The sequence below is a fragment of the Lolium perenne genome, chromosome 6 (genome assembly GCF_019359855.2).
Source record: "Lolium perenne isolate Kyuss_39 chromosome 6, Kyuss_2.0, whole genome shotgun sequence".
NCBI lineage: Eukaryota > Viridiplantae > Streptophyta > Magnoliopsida > Poales > Poaceae > Lolium > Lolium perenne.
The window spans coordinates 256,616,473-256,643,545 of NC_067249.2; the positions used below are offsets into that span (position 1 = coordinate 256,616,473).

A 27,073-nucleotide genomic window follows, 5' to 3' on the forward strand; every position below is an offset into this window, starting at 1 on the left:
ATTGGAATTTAGGGGGACTCTTATACCACTGCTCTAGTCAAACACGCCATTAGCTTTCGATGCGCATCCGCGGATTTACGATCCTGTCCCTGCCTTGTTTAGGAGAGGGCTCTACCGCATTTCTCCAAGTGGCTGTAGGAGAGGACTCCATCCTAATTTGAGTTAGAAACACTGTATGAAATGTTGGACGTTGCACTACCAAATCGTCAGAAATACCGTTAACAAATTCTGGTGTATCAACTTTTTCTACTTACGGTTATACATGCTAACCATTTTTTTTTGTTATCCGTCACACATGTTACACAAATATAATTTTTGCGGTGCTTTACACATTATAATTGTTATCCGGCGCACGTGTTACATAAATATATTTTATGTTTTTTGTAGTACGCTGCACATGCTGCATGGGTTACTTTTTATAGCATGTTATTTTTGTAGAACGTTACACGTGCTACACACGTTACTTTTAGAATACGTTATACATGCTACAAGAGTACTTTTGCAGTACGCTATACGTTATAGATGGTACACCGCTAGTTTCCTCGGAGGGAACATATAGACCATATTGCGGAGAATGTGGGTTTTGATTGTTTTCGAGCCAAGCTCCACCCCTTTGTAAATTGATTCGAGCTGACTATTAGTTTGTTCCAATATTTATTGTAGTTTCTATAAAATCTATCTCTACTATTAAGAGCAAACTGGTGAATGCCTGGTGTCACATTTTCAGGATGGACAATAATACCCCCCACATCACAAAGAAAACGCAACTAACAAAACAACCCATCCACGCTTACTAATCTCTACTATTAGGCGTGGATAACAAACAACTCCACATCATTAGGCGTAGCTGTTCAAAATTTCAAATGGCACAACAAACCAGCTCTACGGTTCTCAACTTTACGCACCAGTATTACATAATTTTCTCAACAAACTGGCCCTATATTTAAAAAAACAACCCGCTGACTAGGCGTAGCAAAGACCCTGACATAACACTGACCAAAGTCTGATGCCGGTCAATAACAAAAGTCTGGCAACAAACGGAGCCAATCCAGCGTTTGGTTATCTCCCCCGCCTATCTCGCTCCTCCAAGTCCTCCCTCCTTGAACTTGCCAGAATGCCGCACAAGGACAGCAATGCCGACTCCGTGACAGAACAAAAATAGCGTGGGTGGCGAGCGCGGACTCGGTGCGGGAGCCCGAAGACACCGCCAGCTGCTGCTGCTGCTGGCTCTCGTCGCGGTTGTGGCTGCGGCTGAAACGCTTGGCCAGGGCCTCCACCTTGAGCTCCTGCGAGAACTGCAGCAGCCGGTACGATCACAACGTCCGGCGGATCGGCGGTGACCGCGAGGACGACGACGACGCGTCGCCGCTGTCCGCGACCTCGCCCGACCAAGCCGCCTCAGCGCCCCCAGGGTCGCCTGCACCGCGGCCGGCTCGACGCTGAGCAGCACGATGGTGTCGTCGTCCTGCACGTCGAGCATCACATCCACCAGCTCCTCCCCGTCCTCGGAGCACGGATCGGACCCGCGCGGCGACGAGCCCGTGCTTATCGACCACGGCGTCGTCCCCGCGGAGCCCCATCGCGTCGGCTAGGTCCTTACGAACCTCTGAATGTCACGCCATCTAGGTTGCCTTGACTTACTGGACTGGTTAGATTTGCTTATGCCTGGCATGTCCTGCTCTGCCCTACCCTCCTTACCCATATGCTCGGGTCGTGGGTTGCATTGCATCTTGCGATAAGTTTTAATTTTTACAACAAAACATGCTTTCTACATCGATTTTATTTTACTTCGGTTTTGCTAGCAGACTAGCAGAGAATCAGTCCTTAACTCCTTTGTCGATTGTTACTATATGCTCCAAATAGCTAGCGGAGTGGATCAATACCGAAGTGATTATATAATATATGAGAAGGTGTTTGTTTCAGGAAAAGAAATTGCATGCCGTTCTAGGTTTCTCTATTTCCCAAGTTCATCCTTTGTTTACCTGATTCGATGAGATCTAATTTACGTGTGTTAAATAGTTAAGTAATTTAGATTTAGGTTATGCGTTTAGAGAGAGCAAGGTCGAGAGCTTGCAGCTACAAATTACTACTAAAAGAAGTCACATATTGTGGCCTTCATCGCTGAGCTTGAAGTTGGGAGAATTAAGACTCTTCTGCCCAAGCTCCTGGAGAATTATGACCTCGCATGTCTTGCTGCCATTAGATAATGATGTGCCACTTCATGGCAACATTCTTGTTTGTTGAAGTGGCACTGTGGAAGCCTACCTTGGGTTTGTGGCTAACACAAGTAAACAATAGGTTCCCGAAAAAGAAAAACATTAGGTTGATGTTTATGTTATGTGCCGGCAATACCATAGTTGCATTTCCAACTTGGTCTTGATTTTTTACACATATTTAAGCTTGATCCTCTTCCCGTGGAGCTTTCTCATATTGCAGCCCGGCGGAGCTACTCACGTGGAATCAGGGCGCAAGCCAGCTTGCCAAAGCAACAACAGCAGCGGCAGGATCGAACCCATCGGCTTCGGCTTCTACATGACATCATACTTTCTGAGCGACCTACTACCACCCCCACGAGATAAACAGGATGAGGCACTCCTCACACACAAGTTGGGTTTCATTTAATTAATTTATGCCTTTGGTTAATATATCTTTACTATTAAGATGAAACATATAATGTCACGCTTCCCGTGATGTCATACTTGACCTTATTTACATACTAAATACGACCATCGGTGAAACTAACAAATCTTATCTTCGCTAACTAAAATGCTTGGCTAACACTTATCTCAACAAAACTTCCTGAGTATACGCATCGCCCCGTGTTGTTGGTTAAGCTAACAACTCTCAACAAATTAGCCAAACAATAACAATCCACGAGGTCGGTCGTTGTTGTCCTTTCATCCTCGCGTCCTCGACCTAGGTCCATGGTTGTACTGCCACGACGTTACTGCAGGTCATCGTTCTAGATGGAGGCGGTTGGGGTCGAGCAGCTTGCCGGCGGCGGAGGAGGCTAGATACGAGCATGGAGAAGAACTGAGTTCTTCTCTTACCTAACACTGGGAACCAAGCCCTGTCGCGCCACCAAACTTCCAGCGTCTGAAATCGATGTTATCCGCGAGCGCGATCATGTTGGTGGTGTCGGGGCTCAGCACCCACCACTGCGGCGGCATATACTTCACGCCCATGGCCAGTGCCGGCATGGCCGGCCGGTCATCATCGTGCATGTCCAGCGGGAACTTGCTCCTCCATTGACGGCAAAGATGTCCGAGTGCTGGTCGAAGTTTTCGGGCGCGACACTGACTTTTCCTTACTGGCACTGCGACTCGATGCTTGTTGTTATCGATAGTTAGCTACAACTTAAAGCCCGAAGATGGTGCACGCACCGATGGGCACTGAACGGTTGGCTATCGATACTAAACATGATGTCTGCTCCTTCCTCGTTCTTCATCATGCCTTTAATATTCTGGCAGGGAGAGGATCCTAGCCTGGTCGGTTTCAAAGTTACAGACTTTTTTGGTTTGCCAAAATTTAACCCAGTTATTCATCTGTTTCGTGTGCTGCCAAAACTTAGTGAAATAACCACCACTTTGTATTGTTAGAAAATTAGCAGGTGTAAAGGGATAAGGTACTTCCGAATTGAAGAATATAGCCTTCAGAGATTACATCTAAGCTACTAGGAACTGACAAGTAGTAGATTATCAGATCATCTACTACGAACTGACAAGTAGTAGATTATCAGATCATCTTCTATGTCGTTGAAGTGTGCTTAGCTATTTGTTTATAACCTAACTTATTTCAGCTAGCAAGATCCTCTCGATTTCCACTAATTACAACTCCCTACTCCAAAGCATATTCTCCCAAGCAACGAAGGGCGCATCCATTGTGGCAAGGACATAATGCACAATACAAGAATTCTATCTTTTTCCTTGGAGATTGCAACTTGCTTTCATATAGATGGATAGAGCTACTGACTACATCAACTTTGATGTTTCAGGTTATTAGTTATGTAATAGAGTTCATAATTTTCGCGAAAGAAATTAGAGTTCAAAATAATGGAGAACTTACAAAAGAATTATATTATTCTCTCTTGGGTGATTGACTGATGAAAAGGAAAAAAAAAATTTCAGGTGGACGGTTTGAAATTCAATTTTTTAAGATAATGGTAATTCGATGTTACTTAGTTTGAAGTTAATTTATATACCCTTTTTTATTTACAAAGTTAGGTGTCTGAATGTATCTTCGAAATGCAGCGATTATTTTGGTAGTTTATCTCTTTATATCGTTCAAATATTGTCCCTTTTTCTATTTGCCTTTCTTCAGAAATCCTCATACAATAGGTCGCAAGCCAATGCAATCAAAAGGGAACATTATCGAGTTCTGCACCAAAAAACTTGAAGGAATATTTAAACGTGCCAAAATAATTGAGTTTTCGACAACCAACAATTTTAACATTGTGCGGACTATTCAAATATCAAATGTGTATCAACGAGTAAATCTTAGTTAATAAGAGATCAGTACTTGTGACTATGACATCCAGTTATATCTTTTATCAAAATACACTTCTTGGAAAGTTGAATCTCAATGTTTTTACAATACTATGTAGCTATCAATCATTTACATAATATTTGCATGTGTAGCAAAAATGCCACTTGATGGGCCGTAGAGACACAGGCATTCAACTAGGTCTGCATTTTCATTTTCATAGTAGCAACATATGAACTGTGCGAAAAATGCATAGAGAGGACGGGCTCCATGAAGTCCATTTTGAATATTTTGAAATCAACATGTTGAAGTTTCAAAAGAAGACCAAATAGAAATTCTGGATGTTGATAATGATGTATTCTATACATGGTACTGCCAAATCTCAATGCGAAATAGTTTGTATTCCGTGCTACACAAAAATGACAAAATAGTGACGGGGAGTTTTTGAATTATAGTGTTCCTTACACAGATTTGGAAAATTGTCATTTTTACGCTGCCCGGAAAACTTAATATTCCACATTGGTATTTTTAGTACATGTAGAAATCATCATTATGTATATCTAAGATTTTTTTAGAATTTTTTGAACTTTTAAAATATTGATTTCACTTTTTTTTTGTTTGAAAAACAGGCTCCGAGCCCTTCCTCCATATTGATGCTCTCTGTGGGACTATAAGAGGCTTGTGTTTTCATATGTTACATGAACTGTTGGGACATTTTTATTTGTTAAATGAACTGCCGTTTTTACTTGTTATATGAATTCTCATGTTAAACTGGGTATATGAACTATCAGGCTATAACATGTCTGCGTTTTCATTTTTGACGGTCGGGCTATAACATGCATGTGTTTTCATTTTAGACGAGCTACCACGTAAAGCTATACATTGAACATAATAATAATGGTTTTTTGATGTAGTATAAATCTTGCATCTTAAAAATATGTCTTTTAAGACGTATGAATTTTACCAATTGGATAAATATGTTAGCCGTGGCGAAGCACGGGCATTCTACTAGTAAACTTAAAATGCCTACAAAATCCATGAAGAGAACACTTTAGCTACCATTTGGTGGAAAACAAACACGATTTAAGCTTAAACAAATGCGGAGTAAGTAGATTTCCCCTGAAATATGGCTTGTGAGGGTCGACATCATAAGCTTCGCTTTGTTCGTGCCATTAGTGTTTTTTACTAGCTTTGGTTTGTCACGTTGGCTCAAGTGGCAAGCAATAACAAGAAGCACAAAAATAACAGGGGTATTTTCGTCTAACCAAAACACCCCAAAATAATGATTATTTTCCTATTCCTAGGTAATTAATGATATTTAAGACAAAAATGGGATAAACCGGGGGAAATGGAAAGTATTGGTGGTTGACCTCGAAAAAATGGCAGCTAATCAAAATACCCCCAAAATTACATGGGTAAAACGGGGGAAACGGAAAGCATTTGCTGTTGACCTAAACTAAATCGGCAGCTAATCAAAACACCCCAGAAATAGCAGGGGTATTTCCGTCAGAGCGCTCTGCAGAGCAGACGGCACTATCCCCACGTGTGCGTGGGAAGGCAGAGGCGCAGAGGCAGTGCCAGGCAACAATCATACCCGCACATATCCCCACCCCACACCCGGACAGAAACGTCACTCTCAGACCACTCGCGGGCCCACACGTCATCGATCTGAAACGAGGCGGGTAGAGCCACCCCGCGGTGCCGGTTGCCGACGAGAGAGCGCGCCCCTCGTGCGGCTGGGTGGTGCGGGCCCCACACGCGTCCGCCTTTACCTGCCCCGGCTCCCGATGGGAAAAGGCGCCTTTCTTTTCCCCCTTTTCCCGCTTTCGCTCGTCCGTTCGCGTCTCGCCTCGCGAATCCTCCCGACTTTTTCTACTTGGCGTGTTCGGTTCACCGTACGCGTACGACGGATAAACTAGTGCTGGTCTCGTCGCTCAGCTGGCGATGGACAGCGCTGCACACGTGCGCACCTTCTCCTCTTGTATTTTTTTCGTTTATATCTTCTGCGTTGCACGGCCATTATTCCGATCTTCTGAGTTCTGATCAAGCTGTACGTACCATGATTCTGCTCTGTACTTGACAAATCACAGCTTGATTAACGTCCCTCGTGGTCATGGATGATCAGGCTCCAGCTAGTGTGTGTGCGCGCGTCCGTGCGAGTGTGACAGCGAGCGCTGGCGATGGCTGATGGGCGCATAATTGGGAGAGGCAGCTAGAGCGAGAGCCACCCAGCGCGCACCTCCTCCCTGAACTGGCTGCTACCTGCGCGCGGTTTTGTTTTGTACGGGATCGATATGGATGCGCGCGTACATCAACAGCAAGTATATTTTCCGGCCAGCCAGCCATATTGTCCTGTCATTCCCTACGTACCATGACGGGATCTACATACAGACGATGGCATGCATCTCCAACGGGGCAAAAGCAAGTCTAGCAGGACCTCTATTCTCGCAACTCATATTGAGTGTGTGAGGGGGTCTGTATTCTTTTTTTAGGGCATCTCCAGCAGCGACATATTTTATTATCCGTGAGCGTCCGTTTGCGTCGCGTCGCGAACGGTAAAATGTTCGTTTTTGTCCGCGCGTTCGTTTGCGTCTGGAGGTGGTTCCAGCGGGGCAACACATTTTTTTCTTATTTTTTTCTCTTCTCCATTTAAACATAGTTCCAAATATTATATGTTGGAACATGATTTTACACAAGCTAATATATAGTTTAGAACATGGTTTACACAAACTAATACATAGTTTGAACCATGGTTGACACAATAAACATTGCAAAATGAGAAAACCAGTTATGTTGATTTCCGTATGTTCGCTGCCAAGAAACAACATTCGAGGGCACACCACGTCACCCAAACTGGAAAATCCAGCTGGTGTCGGTGGCCCTGTTGGTTCTTTCGAGGACGAACATCCAGAAACCTCGACTACTGGCTTCTTCTGGCCCGTAGCCATATTCGATGCAAAGAAAGAACACTCTAAAGATCTAACTATCGGTGTTCGAGCTGGATTCGCCGTTGTGGTAGTGACTGCGGCACGCCGTGTCGTCAAACACCTTGATGATCATCTCGCCATCACCCTCGTAGAGGAAGGTGAGCTGGCAGCCGCGCTAGAGCTCGAGGTCGCGGGCGAACTTGTCCCATCCGGTGTGCATGTACATCTTGCCCTACCCGTCGAACAAGACCTCGACAGGCCACCGGCAGAAGTTGCAGCTGGCCTCCCGAAGATGCAACTGCGCCGGCTTGACGCCATCGACGAACTCGGCAAACTTGTCCGGGAGCCGCTTGATGCATAGTGGATCATTGTCGATGCGGAGGAGGAACTTGAAGCACCGGTACTCCTGCGAAGACGAGGAGGCCGCATGCGACGGCGACCGTGGTGTCGTAGCTGCTCCACCACGGTGGCCCCGGCCCCGGCCACGGCCCCGGGGGTACCCAGGGCCGCGGCCTCGACCGCCTCGCTGGCCACCAGGTCCGGCTATGGACTTCCTCGCAGGCCTGGCTTCGTCGCAGGAAGAGCTAGGCGGCGCTACGGCGGAGCTTGTGGCGGCTAGGGTTTGTTTGGAGGAGTGGATGAGGAAGAAGAAGGCGCGTCCTCTTTATATAGGCCGGAGGCAGGAGACGGCCGCGGGACGCGTGGCGTCGCCATTAACTTCGTTGGCGGAGGTGGGCGGCGACCGCTCGGCAGTCGAGGCATCGCCATTAACATGGCGCAGACTGCCGAAGCGACGCAGCGACGCCATTCGCTGGCGCGCCTGAGAAGACGCATCGACGCAGGGTCACTGCCAGGCGGGCCCGACGAAACGTCTGCCAGACGCGAGCGGACACTTTCGGTGTCCGCGCAACGTCCGCAGAGACGCATCCGAGGCGCATATTTGGGCTAGGTTTGCGTCGCCGCGGACGGCCCGGTCACTTTGCGTCGCCCCGCTGGAGGACGGCCCGGATGCATTTCCGATCACGGCGGACAAAAAGGGTCGCTCAACGTCCGTTTCGTCGCGCCGTTGGAGATGCCCTTACGATTTGTACTTCTCAATTAGCAGGACCTGTATTTAGACATGTATTTTTAAAAAATTGCGCCATCATACATTGGATAGCAACTTTTAACTAAAACTAAATTAACCTACATCTAGCGCCGCCGCCACTGGAGTCAACGGGCGTGCCTACTCGAGGATGATCACCCCGTCGAAGGTGTGTGACTGCTCTGTTGGAGATATGCCCAAGAGGCAATAATAAAAGTGGTTATTATATATCTTTGTGTTTATGATAAATATTTATATACCATGCTATAATTGTATTAACTGAAACATTAATACATGTGTGTTATGTAAACAACAATGAGTCCCTAGTAAGCCTCTTAACTAGCTTGTTGATTAATAGATGATTATAGTTTCATAATCATGAATATTGGATGTTATTAATAACAAGGTTATATCATTATATGAATGATGTAATGGACACACCCAATTAAGCGTAGCATAAGATCACGTCATTAAGTTATTTGCTATAAGCTTTCGATACATAGTTACCTAGTCCTTTCGATCATGAGATCATGTAAATCACTTATACCGGAAAGGTACTTGTGACGCCCCCAAACCGGTATCCTGAGGATTCCAGCGATCCCGCCGAAATCCGCACGATATCGATCCAGAGACGCCCTCCGACACGACGTGCGCGACGAATCACAGACGTGATGCCAGAGGAATTAACACGAGCGGTAACATTACAACATGATTACAATAGAGCCCACAAGATACATATATTACAACAACGACTCCAACGAGTCAAGATACAAATATTCAATACAAAGATCCAACTCATACAGAAGAGCGAATACGTCCGAGTACGGACAAGATACAAATTGGACTAAGAGTCCTGAAGATAACCAGTGGCGTCCATAACCCTGCCCAGGCCAAGCCGGAAGGGTAACCTTGCTAACGTCGTCTTCATCGAACATATCTTCATACCTGCCCGGTTATATCCCGTAGAAGCAGCAATAAGTACGGGTTCGTACTTAACAAGACTTCAAGACATATAAGCATTCGTCAACCAGTCGTCCTTTGTACTTGAGGCACGCAGGGGACTTAGAGGACACAAGAGGAACGTCATAGGCAATATGGTGGAGATAAGCGGCAGCGCAAGCACTAAAAACCTATAGAGACACTCTACAACATTCGTCTAATCAGAGAAGGTGAGAGAGCGCATAAGGTAACAGATAAAATACTACACAAACATAACCTAGCCGATTACACATATCCCCTCCAACAATTGCGAAGAGGCAATGTAAAAGACACTCAACGGTGGACAAGTTTTATTGGGTAACGGTTGTAGTAAGGCTATATTACTACGCAAGTTATTATCAGATTATTAGCAACAAGATAAAAGTGCAAGTTGTTCTATGATCAAGCTATACAATTCCAAGTCGTCCATAACCGCGGACACGGCTTATCGATAAGATGTACACCCTGCAGGGGTTGCCCAAATGTAACCATACGCATGCTCGAAGACACTTACTACAGGTGGAGTCTCACATCAAGACCGTTCCCAATGCAAGAGAAAGTTTAAATGGGAGCCACCCAACTAAGCTACCCGTGATGAAGTCCGGCCGTACTCCGATACGGACCCAGAGGTTTGCGTCGGCGGCTAGGCGTGCGAACCACACGCTTCGCCAAACGTCCCGCAAGATACAGTACAGAATATAAACACCCGAAAGCAACAGGAAGTAAACACCTGAAGGCAACAGTAAGTAAAGCATGGCATAGGCAAATGAAACCAAGGTTGTGGCTCCCAATAAACAGACTCGAGGAAAGGTAGTGGGTGATGGGGGTCCCACTCCCCCACGTATGGGTAGAGCGCTCAATCTCGGAACAGATAACAAGAATTCGGGTCCTAGGGGACATTAGCGAGTCAAAGTTCTGATGCTTTCGCAAAGGGGCTCACAGATGCCTCTGCTTACAATTTTAGTTGTTAACAATTAAGTAAAGCATGTGTATCTCCAACAACTGATATAGCATGTGACAACCTCCCAACAACCCAACATATCCCGATAAGATAACAACAACGGTAACAAGATAAAACAGCACTAGCATGCACTACGACTCGCAAGGCAGACCCGATAACCAAACAATAGCTGTAGGTGGTTGGTGGAGTCAATATAGGCTGCTTGAGGTAACAAGTGGAAGGGACACGTCACAAGAACGCAACTTAAGGATAGCATGAGGGAGAAGGCAAAATAAAATAGGTGAGCGACTCCTGCAGGGACATGAGTATAAGGGAAAATGCTTGCCTGTTAAAGCTTGCCGAGGAACATCCGGAGAACTTGTCGTATCTCACATCAACACTTCGTGATCCTATCCGGGAAGAAGCAAATGCTACAACAAACATCGGATGCAAATCTTACTACTACGGAGAAGAATCGGCATGCTCCAGATATAATATGCATGCTGGACATGGCAAGGATGATGCGATGCACTTATCCAATTTAATCGGAGTCGGAACCCCGGACAAACAAATTAGGTTGGAGTTGCATTTTCTATCGGCAAATTTAAGTGTTGATTAGCATGACAAGACATGGCAGGGGTGCGCTACTTCAGTATTAAACGGAGCGGGGAAATCCCTAGTTGGAAATCCGAAATACTCCGCATATATGAGAGGTGGACATGCATAACTATCAACGCGTGTCATGATGCAAAATGCAAACAGATGTATGAATGCCATATTCATGTTCAGTACATTTTTCTGAGCAATTTTCATATATAATATTTTTTATTTCGAGTTGTAGTTTGGGAGATATGATTTAAACCATGTTTGCAAAAGAGTTGAACAAAATAAAACGAGAGGAGGGGTCTGGACGTGTTGGGCTGCTACCTGCCGCGACGTGGGCCGGATCTGATCCATCACGGGGATGAGAGATGCGGCCTGGCGAGCTGGGCTGCATCCAGAGGAAAACAGGGCGAAGCCCATCTGCGGATCTGGGGTAGAAAAAGAAATGGAGGGATTAAATGGGTCCTCCTATACATCGCTTTAAGCGATGTGTCCAGACCAATTCGCTTAAGCGTACACCATTTGGGCCTGGCCCATTTATCTCCTACGCTCGCACGTGCTACCTTCCAGCTATGGGTTGTCAGTTTTGTGGTGGTCTTTATTTCGAAATATATTCAAATTTCGAACAAATATACAAGTTTGAAAACTGTTCGAAGTTGAATATTGTTCAGATTTTAAAAAGTTCAAAATCGGAAAATGTTCAAACTAAGAAATGTTCGAATTTTAAAATGTTCAAATCTGAAAAATGTTCAAATTTTAAAATTGTTCCAATCTAAAAAAGTTCAAAGATTAAAAAATTTGAATCTGAAAAATATTCGAATTTTAAAAATGTTCATAGCTAAAAATTGTTTAAAACTAAAAAATGTTCAAATCTAAAAAATGTTCAAAATTTGAAAAAGTTCAGAAATTAAAAAAAGTTCGGGTTACAGAAGGTTCAAAAAATTATAAAAATACAAATTTGATTTTAAAAAAACTGGCAGAAAATCCGGAAAACCAGCCAAACCGGAAGAAAACCAGAGAAACCCAAAGAAAACCGCTTACAAGAAAAACCAGAGGAAACATACTGTCCTCGCTAAATGGGCCGGCCCAGAGAAAACTGCCCCTGTGCGGTGCGCCCGATCCCTCCCGCTATAAGCGGAGAATAGGGATTACCGATTAAATCGCCTCCCATAGGAATTGAACACGGGATCTCATAGATGACAAACAAGGTGCTAACCACTGTGTTACTACCTCTGATGCTGATTTGGAGAAGGCACGCAACCTTTTGAACCAAAACGAGGCGGAGATCTGAGACACGGGCAACCATGGCGGAGCTCGCAGTCGAGCCTTGATCTGAGGATTCTGAGCGAACCGGGACGGAGTAGCTGGCATCGGGGATGCGCCTTGGTGCAAGGAACCGGTATGTGGCGGCCTTGGCGACGAGGGACCGCCGTAGCTCGCCGGCGACGAGGTCCTGCAGGGAGATAATGGCGTCACCGTCGGCGGCATGGATAGGATGGAGAGGAGGAGGAAGAAAGGGTTCGGGAGGTGCGCCTTCTCACCCTGAAGCCGATGGCGTGGTCACAAGAGGAGGAGGACATAGGGCGGCGACAAAATCATCGCCGGAGCATGGCCAAACGGAGAAGGGAACGGCGACCGTGCGCTCGATTTACGGGGTCTTGACTCGATTCCTTGGACGGAGATGACGAGGACGACGAGGCGCATCTTCCGGTGGTCTCAGCTCGGCGAGGGAAGGTCTACAGCAGACGCGCCATGGTGAGGTTGGTGTGGAGGTTTCCTGTGCTGTGAACGAACGTGCTCTCTGGGAGGGTTTTGGTGGAGAGAAGAACAACAAAGAGAGGAAGAAATTAGTGGCGGCGCGAGGAAGGAAAGATGGAGGAGGCTAGGGTTTCTGGTGCTGGGGTTTGCGTGGAGGATAAGAGAGGGGAGGGAGCAGGTGGAGGCCAGGTTGGTGGAGGGTGACGTCTGCCATTAGAGGCTCACGCCTCTCTCGTGCCCGTGCCAGGAAGATGCTCGAACCGGTACGGGAAGGTGGGCTGGGCTTGGGCTGAAAGGAAAAGAGAGGGAGAACTAGGCCAGGGGAGAGAGGAGGGTTTATTTATTTATTATTATTATTGGAAGAAGATAAGAAAGAAAGGGGTTTTTTTTTAAATAACCATATGAGAGGGAAAACAACAAGCTAGGGTTTATAAAAATACTTTTATTTTATTAGATAAAATATGAATGATATGATGCATGATGCATGATGATGCATAAAAGAAAAAGAACAAACAAATCTAGTAGGGGTACTACCCGGGGCCGTTACAGTACTTTGATTACATCAAACGCCACTGCGTAAATGGGTGGTTATCAAGGTGGGATTAAGTATCCGGAAAGTATGAGTTGATGCATATGGATCAACAGTGGGATTTGTCCATCCCGATGACGGATAGATATACTCTGGACCCTCTCGGTGGAATGTCGTCTATATTAGCTTGCAAGCATATGAATGGTTCATAAGAGACCACATACCACGGTACGAGTAAAGAGTACTTGTCAGGAGACGAGGTTGAACAAGGTATAGAGATACCGATGATCAAACCTCGGACAAGTAAAATATCGCGTGACAAAGGGAATCGGTATCGTATGTGAATGGTTCATTCAATCACTAAGTCATCGTTGAATATGTGGGAGCCATTATGGATCTCCAGATCCCGCTATTGGTTATTGGTCGGAGAGAGTTCTCAACCATGTCTACATAGTTCACGAACCGTATGGTGACACACTTAAGGTTTGATGTCGTATTAGTAGAACTTGAATATGGAATGGAGTTCGAAGTTTTGTTCGAAGTCTCGGATGGGATCCCGGACATCACGAGGAGTTCCGGAATGGTCCGGAGAATAAGATTCATATATAGGAAGTCATTTTATAAGTTTGAAAATGATCCGGTGCATTTATGGAAGATTCTAGAAGGTTCTAGAAAAGTCCGGAAGAAATCACTTTGGAAGGCGGAGTCCCGGAGGGACTCCACCTCTCATGGCCGGCCAACCCTAGAGGGGTGGAGTCCCAGGTGGACTCCACCAAGGGTGGCCAGCCACCCCCCTCATGGAAGGGTGGGAGTCCCACTTGAGGTGGGAATCCCACCTTGGGTAGGTTTCCCTACACATGGAAGGTTTTGGGTTGGGGTCTTATTCGAAGACTTGTAGTCCAACACTTGGGGGTTCCACCTATATAATGAGAGGCAAGGGGAGGGGGCCGACCACCACAAGCCCATAGCTTGGCCGCACCCCTAAGTGGCCGGCCACCCCTCTCCCCAAACCCTAGCCGCCCCACCTCCTCCACCTCTCCCGCAATGCTTAGCGAAGCTCCGCCGGAGATCTCCATCGACACCGCCACCATGCCATCGTGCTGCCAGGATTCAAGGAGGAGCTACTACTTCCGCTGCCCGCTGGAATGGGGAGAAGGACGTCGTCTTCATCAACACCGAACGTGTGACCGAGTACGGAGGTGCTGCCCGATTGTGGCACCGTCAAGATCTTCTACGCGCTTTTGAAAGCGGCAAGTGATCGTCTACCGTAGCAACGAGAGCCTCCTCTTGTAGGCTTTGGAAATCTTCAAGGGTTAGCCTCGTTCATCCCCTCGTTGCTACCGTCTTCTAGATTGCATCTTGGCTTGGATTACGTTCTCGCGGTAGGAATTTTTTTTGTTTTCCAATGCTACGAATCCCTACATGCTCCACCTCCACCTTGGCAATGGCGCGCGCCTCCTCCTGCCACTCCTCCTACTCCTTCATCTTGAGCTCGGCCTTGGACTCGGCGATGGCCTTAGCGACGGCGGCGGCCTCCTCCGCGTCGCCGAGTCCAAGGTGATCCGCAACGGCCGGCGCTTCTCCTCCTCCTCCGCTCGAACTCCCCTCGCCCGGGAAGAGCTCACGGCCCGCGAAGACGTACCTGGGGATATGTGGCGCGATTTCCTTCTCGCGAGCGCGCGCATAGGCGGCGCGATCCTCCTCCTCCGCCGCGAACTCCTCCAATAAGGCCACCATCATCGGCTCCATCGGAGGCTGCTCTTCGTAGTAGGCGCCGCCGGGCTGGTACAAGGAGAGGTTGTCGGGCGCAACCTCTCCCCAGTTTGTTCACTTCTTCGCCGACCACCGCTTCACACCGATGGAGCGGACGAACTTCTGCCGCCACGCCTCCTCAGCCCGGCTACGGAGGCCACCGTGTCCCACGCAACCGGCCGCCTATCCGCTACGAGATCCAGAGATGCTCATGTTGGTGGAGGATGGATAGGGTTGAGCTAAGGGCGACTAATTTCTCGCTGGAGTAGTTAGCGGCGGGCGGCGGAGCTAGGGCTGTGTGTATGGGTTTGAACCCTCACTCGCGACTGCAGCCTGTATTTGTACAAGTTGAGATGGCCAGGGAGGGGGCCCTGTATTTGCGGCGCACGGGTCAGGCCATTTACGGGTTGTGCTAATTCGTCGTTTTGGCCCAGAGCCCGTAAATGGCCGGAACTACACGGGTCTGGCGGCATTTATGGGGCCTGCTAGACTTGCTAGCAACGGGGCGACGCAAATGGACGCTAAGCGGTCCGCACGGTCAAAAAATGTGTCTGGAACCAGACTCAGCGGCCCGATGCATAGTGACCGGGTTGTTCGCGGAGACGCAAACGCGGCCCAAATATACACCTCGGATGCAGTCTTCGGATGTGTCTGGGCGGTTTTGTCGGGCCCGCCTGGAAGCGACCCCGGCTCGATAAGTCTTCTCAGCCGCGCCAGTCACTGGCGACGAGGCGTCGCTTCGGTAGTTTGCACCACGTTAATGGCGATGCCTCGCCTGCCGAGCGTCCGCCGCCCACCTCAGCCAATGAAGTTATGGCGATGCCACGCGTGCCACATCCCTCGGCTGCCTCCGGCGTATATAAAGAGGGCGCACGCTCGTCTTCCTCATCCTCTCTTCCACACAAACCCTAGCCGCCACAACCTCCACCGTAGCGTATCCTCGCTCTTCCTGCGACGCAACCATCCTCACGAGGTACTCCATGGCTGGTGCAGGTGGCCGGCGAGGTGGTCTAGGCCGCGGGCGTGGCCGCCGAGGTGGAACGGCTAAGGTCCCATGCTCGCCGTCGCAGTGTTGGAGATATGCCCAAGAGGCAAAAATAAAGTGGTTATTATTACATCTTTGTGTCTATGATAAATGTTTGCATCCCATGCTATAATTGTATTAACCGGAAACATTAATACTTGTGTGTTATGTAAACATAAAAGAGTCCCTAGTAAACCTCTTGTTAAGCTAGCTTGTTGATTAATATATGATCATGGTTTCCTGATCATGAATATTGGATGTTTTTAATAACAAGGTTATATCATTGGGAGAATGATATAATGGACACACCTATAATAAGCGTAGCATAAGATCAAGTCATTAAGTTTGTCTTGCTATAAGCTTTCGATACATAGTAATCTAATCCTTCGACCATGAGATCATGTAAATCACTTACATCGGATGGGTACTTTGATTACATCAAACGCCACTTCGTAAATGGATGATTATAAAGATGGGATTAATTATTCGTAAAGTGTGAGTTGAGGCATATGTATCAAGCGTGGGATTTTTCCATCATGATATCAGATAGATATGCTCTGGGCCCTCTCGGTGGAATGTCATCTAATTAGCTTGCAAGCATGTGACAAGGTCACAAGGGATGACATACCACGGTACGAGTAAAGAGTACTTGTCGGTAACGAGGTTGAACTAGGTATGTAAGATACCGATGATCGAACCTCGGATAAGTAAAGTATCACGTGACAAAGGGAATCAGTATCATATGTTAATGGTTCATTCGATCACTAAGTTATCATTGAATATGTGGGAACCATTATGGATCTCCATGTCCCATTATTGGATATTGATCAGAGAGAAGTCTCGATCATGTCTGCATAGTTCACGAACTGTAGGGTGACACACTTAAGGTTTGATGTCGTATAGTAGATTTGATATATGAGAAGGAATATGCTAAGAAGGAGAGGTATTAATATTGATAATAATTTCTCATGCCCATTGTGTAATTCTGGAGAGGAAGAAACAGTTGGTTCATCTATTCTTCAAATGTCCATTCAGCTCTAGTTGTTGGCCCAGATTAAACATTATTTGGCCTGCTGCAAATACCTCAATTGACATCATATCACAGGCTAGCTCGATGCATCAAGGAAAACTCTTTTTTGAAAAATTCATTATTGGTACATGGGGAATCTGGAAAGAGAGAAACAATCTTATTTTTAGAGATATTAGACCAACCAGAGCTTCGTGGAGAGAAAGAGTTTGCTCTGACTTATTATTGCTTAGGTTCAGGGTTCCATATTAGACCGAATGTTTTTCAGAGTCTCGGATGGGATCCAGGACATTACGAGGAGGTCCGGAATGGTCCGGAGAATAAGATTCATATAAGGAAAGTTATTTTCTGGGGTTCAGAAAAGTTCGGGAATTTTCCGGTAGAAGACCGAGAAGTTTCTAGAAGGTTCCGGAGGGGCCACCAGTGGGCCTATAACCCCGGGAGAGCCACATGAGCCGGGGGGTGCAGCCCAGCCCTAATGGGCCAGGCGCACCACAACCTCAAGGCCCAGACCGGCCACCCCCTACGGTTTGGGGAAACCCTAAAGGGGGGAAGACTTGGGGGGTAAGTTTCCCCCTCCTTCTTGTGCGCTGACCCTAGGCCTTGGAGGAGGGGTCAAGCCAACCCTGGCCGGCTGATACGTCTCCACCGTATCTATAATTTCTGATGTTCCATGCTAGTTTTATGACAATACCTACATGTTTTGTTCACACTTTATATCGTTTTGATGCATTTTCCGGAACTAACCTATTGACGAGATGCCGAAGAGCCAGTTGCTGTTTTCTGCTGTTTTTAGTTTCAGAAATCCTACAAAGGAAATATTCTCGGAATCGGACGAAATCAACGCCCAATACCTTATTTTCCCGGAAGCTTCCAGAGCACCGAAGAGGGGCCAGAGGAGAGCCAGGGGGCCCCACCCCACAAGGCGGCGCGGCCAAGGGGGAGGGGGCGCGCCCCCTACTGTGTGGGACCCCCGTGGACCTTCCGACTCCGCCTCTTCGCCTATATAAGTCCTCGTGACCTAAAACCTCGATACGGATAAGCCACGAGACGGAAAACCTTCCAGAGCCGCCGCCATCGCGAAGCCAAGATTTGGGGGATAGAAGTCTCTGTTCCGGCACGCCGCCGGGATGGGGAATTGCCCCCGGAAGGCATCTCCATCGACACCACCGCCATCTTCATCGCCGCTGCTGTCTCCCATGATGAGGAGGGAGTAGTTCTCCCTCGAGGCTAAGGGCTTTACCGGTAGCTATGTGGTTAATCTCTCTCCCATGTACTTCAATACAATGATCTCATGAGCTGCTTTACATGATTGAGATCCATATGATGAGCTTTGTAATCTAGATGTCGTTATGCTATTCAAGTGGATTTTACTTATGTGATATCTGGAGACTCCTTGTCCCACGTGTGTAAAGGTGATAGTGTGTGCACCGTGTGGGTCTCTTGGGCTATATTTCACAGAATACTTGTTCACTGGGTTATGATTTGAGTTGGATGTCTCTATGAAATTGTGGTGTGTTAGTACCTCCTATGAATGATCACAGTGACAGCGTGGGGTGTTTATTAGTACTTGGGAATACATCTTTAAGGTTTGCTTTTGCAGCCCTACACGGTGAATTAGTGTTCGTTATCCTGCCAGAGAGTAATTCAGAATAGCATAGTGAAGTGCTTATATTTATATTCCTTTATGATAACATTGTTGAGAGTGTCCATGATACGTCTCCGACGTATCGATAATTTCTTATGTTCCATGCCACATTATTGATGTTATCTACATGTTTTATGCACACTTTATGTCATATTTGTGCATTTTCTGGAACTAACCTATTAACAAGATGCCGAAGTGCCGATTCTTTGTTTTATTGCTGTTTTTGGTTTCAGAAATCCTAGTAACGAAATATTCTCGGAATTGGACGAAATCAATGCCCAGGGTCCTATTTTGCCACGAAGCTTCCAGAAGTCCGAAGAGGAGACGAAGAGGGGCCACGAGGGGGCCACACCCTAGGGCGGCGCGGCCCCCCCCTTGGCCGCGCGGCCCTGTGGTGTGGGGCCCTCGTGCCGCCTCCTGACCTGCCCTTCCGCCTACTTAAAGCCTCCGTTGCGAAACCCCCATTACCGAGAGCCACGATACGGAAAACCTTCCAGAGACGCCGCCGCCGCCGATCCCATCTCGGGGGATCCAGGAGATCGCCTCCGGCACCCTGCCGGAGAGGGGATTCATCTCCCGGAGGACTCTACGCCGCCATGGTCGCCTCCGGAGTGATGAGTGAGTAGTCTACCCCTGGACTATGGGTCCATAGCAGTAGCTAGATGGTTGTCTTCTCCCCATTGTGCTATCATTGTCGGATCTTGTGAGCTGCCTAACATGATCAAGATCATCTATCTGTAATTCTATATGTTGCGTTTGTTGGGATCCGATGAATAGAGAATACTTGTTATGTTGATTATCAAAGTTATGTCTATGTGTTGTTTATGATCTTGCATGCTCTCCGTTACTAGTAGATGCTCTGGCCAAGTAGATGCTTGTAACTCCAAGAGGGAGTATTTATGCTCGATAGTGGGTTCATGCCTCCATTGATATCTGGGACAAAGGATGAAAGTTCTAAGGTTGTGGATGTCTTGTTGCCACTAGGGATAAAACATTAGTGCTATGTTCAAGGATGTAGTTACTAGTTACATTACGCGCAATACTTAATGCAATTGTCTGTTGTTAGCAACTTAATACCGGAGGGGTTCGGATGATAACTTTGAAGGTGGACTTTTTAGGCATAGATGCATGCTTTGGATGGCGGTCTATGTACTTTGTCGTAATGCCCAATTAAATCTCACTATACTCATCATAATATGTATGTGCATGGTCATGCCCTCTTTATTTGTCAATTGCCCAACTGTAATTTGTTCACCCAACATGCTGTTTATCTTATGGGAGAGACACCTCTAGTGAACTGTGGACCCCGGTCCAATTCTCTATACTGAAATACAATCTACTGCAATACTTGTTCTACTGTTTTCTGCAAACAATCGTCTTCCACACAATACGGTTAATCCTTTGTTACAACAAGCCGGTGAGATTGACAACCTCACTGTTTCGTTGGGGCAAAGTACTTTGGTTGTGTTGTGCAGGTTCCACGTTGGCGCCGGAATCTCTGGTGTTGCGCCGCACTACATCCCGCCGCCATCAACCTTCAACGTGCTTCTTGGCTCCTCCTGGTTCGATAAACCTTGGTTTCTTTCTGAGGGAAAACTTGCTGCTGTGCGCATCATACCTTCCTCTTGGGGTTCCCAACGAACGTGTGAGTTACACGCCATCAAGCTCTTTTTCTGGCGCCGTTGCCGGGGAGATCAAGACACGCTGCAAGGGGAGTCTCCACTTCTCAATCTCTTTACTTTGTTTTTGTCTTGCTTAGTTTTATTTACTACTTTGTTTGCTGCACTAAATCAAAATACAAAAAAAATTAGTTGCTAGTTTTACTTTATTTGCTATCTTGTTTGCTATATCAAAAACACACAAAAATTAGTTACTTGCATTTACTTTATCTAGTTTGCTTTATTTACTACTGCTAAAATGAGTAATCCTGAAGTTGAAGTTCGTACGTTTAAGCAACAAGGGGGAGAATGTTTAAGAGATGCTTGGTATAGAATTAGTACTGCCCATAATAGGTGCACTAAGAAACACTCCACCACTATTTTACTCAGGAATTTTTATGTTGGTATCTCTAGCTGGAATAGGTATGTTCTTGATTGTCTCGCGGGAGGTAACTTCCTAAGTACTCCTGCATTAGAAGCTAGCTGCATTATTGAGAGTCTATTTGGAATACCACCTGTTGATGAAGTTAAAACTGAAATCTCTCTTGAAGATGTTATGAAAAAATTGGAAACCATAGAGAAATTTTTTCCAAGTGTTGAAACTAAATTGGAAATGTTACTTGATAAAACTGATGAACTTGATAAATCCTTAGGAGGAATTGATGAAAGAATTAGTGTCCTAGGAACTTGTGTTGTCCATGATGATCAAATTAATAGGATTGACGAACTTGAAAAAGCTATGGGAACCTTAGGTTCAACATTTTCTTCTCTTAAATATAAGGAGAAAGCTTATGTGGGTAAAGAGCAAAAGTTTATGTATGTCTCTAAAGTGCCTAAACCAAAGAAATATTACTATAGGCCTAAAATTGATAAAGCCCTTAGTACCACCACGGATGGGGGAGCTTGTGATAACGATACACCATCTCTTGATAATACTTGATGCACACTTTCTGCGCCTAGCTGAAAGGCGTTAAAGAAAAGCGCTTGTGGGAGACAACCCATGTTTTTACCTACAGTACTTTGTTTTTATTTTGTGTCTTGGAAGTTGTTTACTACTGTAGCAACCTCTCCTTATCTTAGTTTAGTGTTTTATTATGCCAAGTAAAGCCGTTGATAGAAAAGTTCATACTAGATTTGGATTACTGCGCAGAAACAGATTTCTTTGCTGTCACGAATCTGGGCTGTTTTCCCTGTAGGTAACTCAGAAAATTATGCCAATTTACGTGAGTGATCCTCAGATATGTACTCAACTTTCATTCAATTTGAGCATTTTCATTTGAGCAAGTCTGGTGCTTCGATAAAATTCGTCAATACGAACTGTTCTGTTTTGACAGATTCTGTCTTTTATTTCGCATTGCCTCTTTTGCTGTGTTGGATGAATTTCTTTGATCCATTAATGTCCAGTAGCTTTATGCAATGTCCAGAAGTGTTAAGAATGATTGTGTCACCTCTGAATATGTTAATTTTTATTGTCGCTAACCCTCTAATGAGTTGTTCTAAGTTTGGTGTGGAGGAAGTTTTCAAGGATCAAGAGAGGAGTATGATGCAACATGATCAAGGAGAGTGAAAGCTCTAAGCTTGGGGATGCCCCGGTGGTTCACCCCTGCATATATTAAGAAGACTCAAGCGTCTAAGCTTGGGGATGCCCAAGGCATCCCCTTCTTCATCGACAACATTATCAGGTTCCTCCCCTGAAACTATATTTTTATTCCATCACATCTTATGTGCTTTGCTTGGAGCGTCGGTTTGTTTTTGTTTTTTGTTTTGTTTGAATAAAATGGATCCTAGCATTCACTTTATGGGAGAGAGACACGCTCCGCTGTAGCATATGGACAAGTATGTCCTTAGTTTCTACTCATAGTATTCATGGCGAAGTTTCTTCTTTGTTAAATTGTTATATGGTTGGAATTGGAAAATGATACATGTAGTAATTGCTATTAATGTCTTGGGTAATGTGATACTTGGCAATTGTTGTGCTCATGTTTAAGCTCTTGCATCATATGCTTTGCACCCATTAATGAAGAAATACATAGAGCATGCTAAAATTTGGTTTGCATATTTGGTTTCTCTAAGGTCTAGATAATTTCTAGTATTGAGTTTGAACAACAAGGAAAACGGTGTAGAGTCTTATAATGTTTTCAATATGTCTTTTATGTGAGTTTTGCTGCACCGGTTCATCCTTGTGTTTGTTTCAAATAAGCCTTGCTAGCCTAAACCTTGTATCGAGAGGGAATACTTCTCATGCATCCAAAATACTTGAGCCAACCACTATGCCATTTGTGTCCACCATACCTACCTACTACATGGTATTTTCCGCCATTCCAAAGTAAATTGCTTGAGTGCTACCTTTAAAATTCCATCATTCACCTTTGCAATACATAGCTCATGGGACAAATAGCTTAAAAACTATTGTGGTATTGAATATGTAATTATGCACTTTATCTCTTATTAAGTTGCTTGTTGTGCGATAACCATGTTCACTGGGGACGCCATCAACTACTCTTGTTGAATTTCATGTGAGTTGCTATGCATGTTCGTCTTGTCTGAAGTAAGAGAGATCTACCACCTTATGATTAAGCATGCATATTGTTAGAGAAGAACATTGGGCCGCTAACTAAAGCCATGATCTATGGTGGAAGTTTCAGTTTTGGACATACATCCTCAATCTCATATGAGAAAATTATTAATTATTGTTACATGCTTATGCATAAAAGAGGAGTCCATTATCTGTTGTCTATGTTGTCCCGGTATGGATGTCTAAGTTGAGAATAATCAATAGCGAGAAATCCAATGCGAGCTTTCTCCTTAGACCTTTGTACAGGCGGCATAGAGGTACCCCTTTGTGACACTTGGTTAAAACATGTGCATTGTGATGATCCGGTAGTCCAAGCTAATTAGGACAAGGTGCGGGCACTATTAGTATACTATGCATGAGGCTTGCAACTTGTAATATATAATTTACATGATACATATGCTTTATTACTACCGTTGACAAAATTGTTTCATGTTTTCAAAATCAAAGCTCTAGCACAAATATAGCAATCGATGCTTTTCCTCTATGGAGGACAATTCTTTTACTTTCAATGTTGAGTCAGTTCACCTATTTCTCTCCACCTCAAGAAGCAAACACTTGTGTGAACTGTGCATTGATTCCTACATACTTGCTTATTGCACTTATTATATTACTCTATGTTGACAATATCCATGAGATATACATGTTACAAGTTGAAAGCAACCGCTGAAACTTAATCTTCCTTTGTGTTGCTTCAATGCTTTTACTTTGAATTATTGCTTTATGAGTTAACTCTTATGCAAGACTTATTGATGCTTGTCTTGAAGTGCTATTCATGAAAAGTCTTTGCTTTATGATTCACTTGTTTACTCATGTCATATACATTGTTTTGATCGCTGCATTCACTACATATGCTTTACAAATAGTATGATCAAGGTTATGATGGCATGTCACTCCGTAAATTATACGTGTTATCGTTTTACCTGCTCGGGACGAGCAGAACTAAGCTTGGGGATGCTGATACGTCTCCGACGTATCGATAATTTCTTATGTTCCATGCCACATTATTGATGTTATCTACATGTTTTATGCACACTTTATGTCATATTTGTGCATTTTCTGGAACTAACCTATTAACAAGATGCCGAAGTGCCAGTTGCTGTTTTCTGCTGTTTTTGGTTTCAGAAATCCTAGTAACGAAATATTCTCGGAATTGGACGAAATCAACGCCCAGGGTCCTATTTTGCCACGAAGCTTCCAGAAGTCCGAAGAGGAGACGAAGAGGGGCCACGAGGGGGCCACACCCTAGGGCGGCGCGGCCCCCCCTTGGCCGCGCGGCCCTGTGGTGTGGGGCCCTCGTGCCGCCTCCTGACCTGCCCTTCCGCCTACTTAAAGCCTCCGTTGCGAAACCCCCAGTACCGAGAGCGACGATACGGAAAACCTTCCAGAGACGCCGCCGCCGCCGATCCCATCTCGGGGGATCCAGGAGATAGCCTTCGGCACCCTGCCGGAGAGGGGATTCATCTCCCGGAGGACTCTACGCCGCCATGGTCGCCTCCGGAGTGATGAGTGAGTAGTCTACCCCTGGACTATTGGTCCATAGCAGTAGCTAGATGGTTGTCTTCTCCCCATTGTGCTATCATTGTCGGATCTTGTGAGCTGCCTAACATGATCAAGATCATCTATCTGTAATTCTATATGTTGCGTTTGTTGGGATCCGATGAATAGAGAATACTTGTTATGTTGATTATCAAAGTTATGTCTATGTGTTGTTTATGATCTTGCATGCTCTCCGTTACTAGTAGATGCTCTGGCCAAGTAGATGCTTGTAACTCCAAGAGGGAGTATTTATGCTCGATAGTGGGTTCATGCCTCCATTGATATCTGGGACAGTGACAGAAAGTTCTAAGGTTGTGGATGTGCTGTTGCCACTAGGGATAAAACATTAGTGCTATGTTCAAGGATGTAGTTACTAGTTACATTACGCGCAATACTTAATGCAATTGTCTGTTGTTAGCAACTTAATACTGGAGGGGGTTCGGATGATAACCTGAAGGTGGACTTTTTAGGCATAGATGCATGCTGGATGGCGGTCTATGTACTTTGTCGTAATGCCCAATTAAATCTCACTATACTCATCATAATATGTATGTGCATGGTCATGCCCTCTTTATTTGTCAATTGCCCAACTGTAATTTGTTCACCCAACATGCTGTTTATCTTATGGGAGAGACACCTCTAGTGAACTGTGGACCCCGGTCCAATTCTCTATACTGAAATACAATCTACTGCAATACTTGTTCTACTGTTTTCTGCAAACAATCGTCTTCCACACAATACCGTTAATCCTTTGTTACAGCAAGCCGGTGAGATTGACAACCTCACTGTTTCGTTGGGGCAAAGTACTTTGGTTGTGTTGTGCAGGTTCCACGTTGGCGCCGGAATCCCTGGTGTTGCGCCGCACTACATCCCGCCGCCATCAACCTTCAACGTGCTTCTTGGCTCCTCCTGGTTCGATAAACCTTGGTTTCTTTCTGAGGGAAAACTTGCTGCTGTACGCATCATACCTTCCTCTTGGGGTTCCCAACGAACGTGTGAGTTACACGCCATCAGTACACTAGTGAAAGTATGATCCCTAGGCCTTGTTTCTAAGCATTGAAACACCGTTTCCAACAAGTTCTGTTACATGTTTGCTTGCTGCCATCTTTATTTCAGATTGTTATTACCACTCATATTCATCCATATCACTTGCATCTTACTATCTCTTCGCCGAACTAGTGCACCTATACATCTGACAAGTGTATTAGGTGTGTTGGGGACACAAGAGACTTCTTGTATCGTAATTGCAGGGTTGCTTGAGAGGGATATCTTTGACCTCTACCTCCCCGAGTTCGATAAACCTTGGGTGATTCACTTAAGGGAAACTTACTGCTGTTCTACAAACCTCTGCTCTTGGAGGCCCAACACTGTCTACAGGAATAGAAGCGTGCGTAGACATCAAGCTATTTTCTGGCGCCGTTGCCGGGGAGGTAAGGTAAAAGGTATTCACATCCTCCGACTACTAAGCTATTTCCTAGCACTGTTGCCGGTGTGTGAGTGCTCGAAGCTATTTCCTTTAGATCCTGCAATTGCATCTTTTTGTTTCTTGTTTTTATTTTTCACAAGTTAGGCGTAATGGAAAACAACAGTGAGCTTTTTAATCTATTTCCTGAGTTAAGACATGAATTGTGTGATGCGAAAATTAAAAAAAACCTATGGAACCTTATTTGCATACTAGTAGCAATGTTATTAGTATGAACGCAATTACTGCTAATACTATGGAGAAGTCTAAGCTTGGGGAAGCTAGTTTTTATGATCTTTTTAGCTTCCCATCTTTAGGGGAGAAAATTTGCTCTGATAATACTTTATCTCCCATATGCGATAACTCTAATGATGCTTGTGATATTTTAAATCCACCTACTGAAAGTATTCCTTTCAAGATACCCATGAAAATTATTGAACGTGTTATGGATAACCGCTATGAAGGGGGTGGAACTTTCCATCCTGGAGACCATTTACTATTTTTTCATGAATTATGCGGGTTATTCAAGTGTGCAGGTATCTCTATGGATGAAGTGAGGAAGAAACTATTCTCTATGTCGCTGTCCGGTAAAGCGGCGCATTGGTACAAATTGTTGAAGAATGTGGATTCTCTTGATTGGAAGGATATTGTGCCTCTATTTTACTCTAAATTCTATCCTCCAAGTGAAATTCACAAAGACCGGAACCGCATATATAATTTCTGGCCTCGTGATGGAGAGAGTATTGCCCAAGCATGGGGAAGATTGAAGTCTTTAATGCTCAAATGCCCCACTCATGAGCTTCCTGGTAATATCATCATTGATAATTTCTATGCAAGACTTTCTTTTCAAGATAAAACCTTGTTGGATACTACTTGTTCTGGATCATTCACGCGCAACAAAGAAGATTTTAAAAGGGACCTTCTTGATTGGATTGAGGAGAACGCTGAAAATTGGGAGAACGACAAAGGTAGAGAGTCAGGTATGAATTATGATTATGAATGCATTGAAACTTTTATGGATACTGATAAAATTCAAAATATGAGTGCTACTTATGGTCTTGATTCTCAAGTTGTTGCAAATCTTTATAAA

At 45.3% G+C, this 27,073-nt stretch overlaps 1 protein-coding gene across 2 annotated transcripts; it reads right to left on the minus strand.

Moving 5' to 3' along the window:
* Positions 1–9,176: 9,176 nt before the first annotated feature.
* LOC127305280 (uncharacterized) lies at positions 9,177–12,939 on the minus strand. 2 transcript variants are annotated; one of them, XR_007853788.2, is made up of 5 exons: positions 12,556–12,937; positions 12,245–12,467; positions 11,339–11,442; positions 10,758–10,842; positions 9,177–9,438 (listed from the first exon to the last, which is right to left on the minus strand). XR_007853788.2 is itself a non-coding variant. In XM_051335692.2 (5 exons), exons 1-4 carry the CDS (start codon positions 12,592–12,594, stop codon positions 10,801–10,803), a joined length of 387 nt encoding a protein of 128 aa, XP_051191652.1. In that variant the 5' UTR covers positions 12,595–12,939; the 3' UTR covers positions 9,177–9,438; positions 10,758–10,800. The 2 variants fall into 2 exon arrangements, 1 of the variants encoding a protein (XP_051191652.1); XM_051335692.2 differs by having other exon boundaries at positions 10,758–10,821; positions 12,556–12,939.
* Between the last annotated feature and the right edge of the window lie 14,134 nt (positions 12,940–27,073).

Excerpts from the sequence above, each read along its gene's own strand:
- LOC127305280 (XM_051335692.2), bottom strand. The coding sequence starts at position 12,594 with ATGTCCTCCTCCTCTTGTGACCACGCCATCGGCTTCAGG. Across the intron at positions 12,468-12,555 it reads ACCACGCCATCGGCTTCAGG|GACCTCGTCGCCGGCGAGCT; the intron begins GTGAGAAGGCGC and ends ATCTCCCTGCAG. Across the intron at positions 10,822-11,338 it reads TCCGGCCCACGTCGCGGCAG|GATCACGAAGTGTTGATGTG; the intron begins GTAGCAGCCCAA and ends CTTCCCGGATAG.